The sequence below is a fragment of the Erpetoichthys calabaricus genome, chromosome 6, assembly GCF_900747795.2.
Source record: "Erpetoichthys calabaricus chromosome 6, fErpCal1.3, whole genome shotgun sequence".
NCBI lineage: Eukaryota > Metazoa > Chordata > Cladistia > Polypteriformes > Polypteridae > Erpetoichthys > Erpetoichthys calabaricus.
This window is the reverse complement of record NC_041399.2, coordinates 73,584,018-73,590,017: the sequence shown is the minus strand read 5'-3', so window position 1 is coordinate 73,590,017 and position 6,000 is coordinate 73,584,018. Positions and strand designations below refer to the sequence as shown.

At 38.1% G+C, this 6,000-nt stretch overlaps 1 protein-coding gene across 1 annotated transcript in view; it reads left to right on the top strand.

Annotated features, from left to right (window-relative positions):
- The first annotated feature begins 703 nt into the window (after positions 1-703).
- rab31 (RAB31, member RAS oncogene family) overlaps positions 704-6,000 on the top strand; it is a 48,144-nt gene continuing 42,847 nt past the window's right edge. The window contains exons 1-2 of the mRNA XM_028803695.2: positions 704-966; positions 1,779-1,858. Coding sequence (XP_028659528.1) covers positions 931-966; positions 1,779-1,858 — 116 coding nt within the window. The 5' untranslated portion in view covers positions 704-930. The remainder of the gene's footprint in view (positions 967-1,778; positions 1,859-6,000) is intronic.

The window sequence follows — 6,000 nt, the reverse complement described above, 5'->3', positions numbered from 1 at the left end:
TAAAACATACTATCTTGAAATCAATGCCTAGATTTAATCATCCATAAATCAGTTTTCTTAACTTAACAACATCTTGACCAGCAGGAACTTGGTTTTGTGCTTTCAGCATTATGAGCACAGTTCTGAAAAGATAAGTAAAAAAAAATTCACCAGACATACAGTATGAAATGTTAGTAAAATCTGAACACATAAAATAAATAACCTCTCACCGTAATGATAGGCTGAAGACAGTGCCTAAACTACGCAGGTAAATAAACTAACATTTATTGTACCTAGAAATCGTGTATACTTTTTCTGGCAGCAAATTTAAAGATTTAACAAAATGCACATGAAATTAATCAATAAATAATATAAAATACCCAGCTACAAAAAGACTATACGCATGATGACAGAAAATAAGACAACCCTTTTTGAACTCATTTGTGAAATGCACGTGCCAGATGCTTCGCAGTTAGGTGCCGGATGGCATCAAGTAAAGCAGCAGTTCACCTGCTCAAGGATTTTAGTTCGGCTACATAAAGCGAGACAAGAGTTGACGGCACTTGTTAAAATGTTCCATCAAATAATAAAGTCTACAGTGAAAATATGCTTATGAAACTGTTGCAAAAAGCGCGACGATTTAGCAGTGACACCAATCATTTGAGGAAGGAATAAACGTTCACTGAGAAAGAGATGTGTCGCGCGCAAAATGACCTGCACCAGGGAGAGCCGGCGAAGCGGAGACGAGCTGAAGAGGCGCACGCGCCATGTGAAGCTTGCTGGGCTCGAGCCGCTTCCCTTTGGTTTCCGTTAGGAGGGCACTATAGGGAAGCGACTTGCGTCCGAGGAAAGACACGAAAGAAGGGGAAGAAAGCGTGAAAGGCTGATCATGGATAGAAGACCAAAGTGGTGAAGACTTCTCGGGCATGCTGCTCGTTCGGTGACAGCGTTATGGCTATAAGAGAACTAAAAGTCTGTTTACTAGGGGTAAGTAGCAGTAAACTTCAGTTCTTTTAAAAACAAGCCCTTCGTTCAGTCGATTTTTTTTTATTGCTTTGTACTTTGGAATCGGTTGGCATTTTACACAGAAACATACAGGCAATTCATTAAGGTAAGGATTTCGGTTCGGACGCTTGTTCCGGCAGATTTGCGGATTTATTTATTAATGCGTTGATATTATAGTGCTTTAATGACTGTCTCTTTTAGCTTTTTTCGGGGGTGATTGAGTATATTATTCAACTTATACTTGGTTAAAGGTTTCCTTTCTTTAAAGAATACAATTTCTTGTCCAACCGGAAAGTTGCGATTAAGTACTGGACGTAAATAATCGGTATGCTGTGAAAACGGAGATGCCGTCCGTTAATAGTACGATTATTGCGTCAGGGCCCAGCTCTGGGGCGAGTGATGTGCTGCTCAGAAGGGAAGGGGCTTGTTTACGTTATTAAGTTGTATAAGCCTGTATTAAAACACGGGATTTTGCTCCCAACTCTGTAAAGTATTGCTTCAGAGTGCTTAGTACGGTTTACTCAACCACCGTTTTACGTTTTGTTCTTCTTTTTCGCTTGTTTTAATGGGACTGGCAAGCAGCAAAGAAAAAAAATCTTGCCGCATCAGGTCTTTTTGGAAACATTGACGAGCAGACCACTTCAGCGTTAAGCAAGTTTTCACATAGTTCCTCACTACAGAGCGTCAGCGCTCAACTCCACAAGGGCGCTTTCATTAGGGGAGCCATCTGTGTCTTCGTTTTCACTTGCTCTAACCCTTTTTTTTTTTTTATCACTTTTGTCTTTCTTTTCTAGGACACAGGGGTGGGGAAATCAAGTGTTGTTTGCCGTTTCGTGCAGGATCATTTCGACCACAACATCAGCCCCACAATCGGGTGAGTGCTTTGGCTGAAATTTAAATTCCAGAACAATTTAAAGAAACATCACTAGTTAGTAGTTTTGTCATCTTAACCATGGTTTACAGATTCTCACATTGACTACTATTCTGGCTGTTGCTTTTTAATCCAATCTTGTTAGTAGTGGAGGACAAATTCTTTAATGTTTTTGTCCAACTTTAATGTTTTTGTTAACTCCATTTTCCATAATGAGAGCTATACAGTGATTGCAAAATTGCATTGTCATCATTGATTTAAGTGTAATTTCCTGTGATTACCTAGATTAGCCGGTTGTCCCAAATCTTTTTTGTTCACTCTACCATAGTCCTCAACATCTTTTGGTGTGAGACTCTTTGTTTTCATATCGTTAGATATTTAAGTGAACCACATCTTCCTCAGCCTCCCACTGGAGCTCATCTCCACCACCTCTTCACTCATTAATTCTCTGTTTTTTCCATTTTCATGCACAGATCACCTTATTATGTTTCTCTACAGTACAACACGTATTGCTTTTGTGCCATACCTTATCAAAATACAATGAAATGAATACAGGGTATATAATGAAAAATAAACAGTCTTCCTAATTTAGTCATTGACACCCTCACTATTTGCCCATGTAAGCACTACAGTGAAAATACATTGTGTGGGCCAGCCTAGACCACCTTTTCCCTAACAGTATTCTCTGTTTCCTCCTAAGAAAATTCCAGGAGAGACAAGAGATTTCATATTTCCAGTATTTTTTGGGATCCCCAGTCATAGGTGCCTGGTGCCTCAATTTGGGCAATGCAGACCTTGGACTGGATTATTATCATTCTTATATTGTTGAACTCCTTACACTGTCACATAGCATCACATCAAGCAGGTTAATTTCAAAGGTTTTGTTCAATAATTTTGATCCTTTTGGATGCCATTCATAGATTGTGGCAATGGCTGAGGATGTAAATGTTGAGTGACTTATAAATTGAAAACATCTTCTGGGAACTGTTCAGTATATTGTGCTCATAAAGCTCACCAGTGGCTGAAGCTGAACCAATCTGTTGGTCAGATTTAAGATCGCTCCTATTCTTATTTGTAAAAATGTCTTCATTTAAGATAAATGATGCCAAACCAAAGTCTAAGATTGGCTAGCCACTGGTCTATATTACAGGACTAAGGTGTCAGATTTGGGTGATTATCTTCATCCTGAGTTGAGATTCTGTACCAATTCAGTGTGTGGTGCCTCCAGGCAAATTACCTTTAAACAGCTATGCAATCCTCAATATCCTGAAGTATTGCAACAAGGTACTCTTCAGGCCTTGGTTTTGCCTTAATATCCTGTCCTTGAAAATCAAAAACAAGACAGGAGGCAAAATGTGTCTTTGGAAAAATCATACTTACTCTTATGTTGTATTTTAGAATGTGTGGTAAACATGCATTACACATCTTTAGGATCCAAGCATGGGAATTAAATCCCACTCAGACTTTGGTGGATTGTGCACCAAAATACTTGGAAACTAAATTCATAATACTGAAATAATGAATATATACTGTATATAGATATAATAGGTAGGTAAAATCTTGTGTATAATAATAATAATAATTCATTGTATGAAGATATCCAACAACACTTGATTTATGCATCCTCTATACATGCTGGATTGACAGCAATATTAATTCCATTGAAATTAAGAGAAACATATTTAACAGTATATTCTCATTATTTCAAATTTCCGCAGATGGGAGTTGAAATGATAAACAAGGATGTTAACTAACAGCAAGAATTGGTCTCTAAATAAAAAAAATTTTATCAAAAAGCAGCATTTGTGGCAGTATTCCAGGATTACATGTAGGAACTCCAGTCTGATACAGGCCTATTTAGCATGTTGCTGCAGGGTCTCATTCAAGCCAGTTTCTTAATCAAGGTGAATACATAAGGTATTGTCTAGAAATGTCTATTTTCATTGTTGTTTCTTCTGTTATGGATTGCCTATTCAGCAGTACAATGGCAAACGGATATGGTTGGCAACAGGCAAGAGTACATCCAGCAAGGCCCTAGGACAGAGAGAAGACCATGTACTGCAAAGGATGATATACAGTCATGTGAGGAAATACACCCCATGAAATGTTTTTTTCCATTGTAACATATGTGGCTATGTCAAGATTTGAGCTTCATTTCAACAGTATATTTACATAGATAAAGGTGACAAAATTGGAAGAATAAAAGAATATTTGATTTTGCAATATTTCTTTCAATGAAAACTGGTATGCCATTTTCATCTGTTGCTAAAATAAGTACACCCTTTGCTGTAATTGCTGGTATTGCCCCCTTTGGCAGAAATAACCTCAGGTAAACATTTCCTAAAGCAGTCTACCAGTCTTTGACATCAGCTGGGAGAGTTTTTCCCACTGTTCTATGCAGAATTCTTTCAGTTGTGTGATGCTTGAGGGGTGTCTTGCATCCACAGCCTGTTAGAATTCCCCCCACAATATCTCAATGGGATTCAGTTCCAGTCTCTGACATTTCTTTCTTTTCAAGCATACATTGGTGGGTTTACTGTTATGTTTAAGTTCATTGCCATGTTACAAGTTTTGCTTTCTGTTGAGATTCAATCTTCTGACACATGCTCTCACAATATCCTCAAGAACCCTCTGATAAAATGGAGAATTCATAGTGGATACTTTGATGGTGATCTGCTCATGACCCAAACCATAACATCTCTACCACTGTGCTCAACAGTTTTTGTCAGGTTCTTGTGGTCAAATGCGGTCCATAGTTTTTGTCAAATTTGTCTTCTGGTACTGTGGTCAATTAACCCGGTCTTAACCTTGTCCAGAGGCAATGTTCCAGAAGTCCTAGACTTAGCCTAGATGTTCATGGACAAACTTTACATCTTGCCCTGATGTTCTTTCTGGAGAGCAAAGGTATTCTCCTGGCATAAATCTCATATAAACCTAATCTGTGCTGCTGATTTCTAATGTTAGATTAATTTACAGGGGTGAACAAATCAGTAGTCCGGGCTCCCAGGACTACCAGTTTTTAGTTCCCAGGAACCAAACAACAGACTCGCAAAACCCTGCAAGATACCGGAAACAAAAGACCCAGTTCTTTATCTGCAATCTTAAGCTTGGTGTTGCTTTTAAAGACGGCTGCTTATAATGCACCAGACTGTTGTAACCACCTTCTAAAGCCTGGTTTATACTTGACATATGTACATTGGTTACGAGGGCAGTACTGCAAAAAAAGACATTAGATACGACAACACATGCTGGATTTTTGCTGTGTGTTGCACATAGGATTTCTTTCTAACTTTGCTGCAATGTGGGCATGATGCCGTATACCCTAAATGGTAAATTTTGAAGAGGCTTGTTATGTAGTTACTAAAATGATGAATGAAGGGCTGGATATGATGCAATAGGTCATCAAAGCGTAAGGCAGATGTGCAAAATATTTGAAGTGCATCTCCTTATCATGTTGGTCACCCACTCATAAGAATATTATACTCCCTCTCCCTTGGCCACTTTTAGTCAATTGGTCTGCACACAAACACACATTAGTGAGAAATATAATGAAATTGTGCCACAAGTCAATAAAGCAAGCAAGGTAAATAGTAGCACTAGCTGTAAAGTAACTGGGGCAGTGATGGCAAGAAAGCCAAAAGTTACTCATACCCATTTGTCATTTGCCATGATATAAGTAAGATAACATTACAATATGCATACTTTGTTGTGGATTAAAAAAAAACAACTCGTCAGGAAAGCCAGTGCCATCACAGAGCTAACCCTGTACATAATGGAATCTGTTGTGGATAAGAGGATGGTAGCAAAACTGAATGCCATCATAAAAAATAACCCTCCATCCTCCTCCAGGTGATACTGTCTTGGAGCACTTTTAGCCATAGGCTTATTCCTCCATGGTGTGCTAAGAGCCTCTGGGGAAACCTTTCTGACTGCTGCTATCAGGCAAGTCAGTGATTCTTTCTGGACTAACTACATTAATTTATTTTGGTACAATACACATTTATTTTTATTTATTTATTTATTGATTATTTTATTGTATTATCTATACTGAGAATCTTTATCTTTTTTTATGTTTCTGTTTCTGTAAGCATCTAAGTTTCCCCTTGGCATTAATAGTGCTTATTTTATCTAATCTAATTGATATC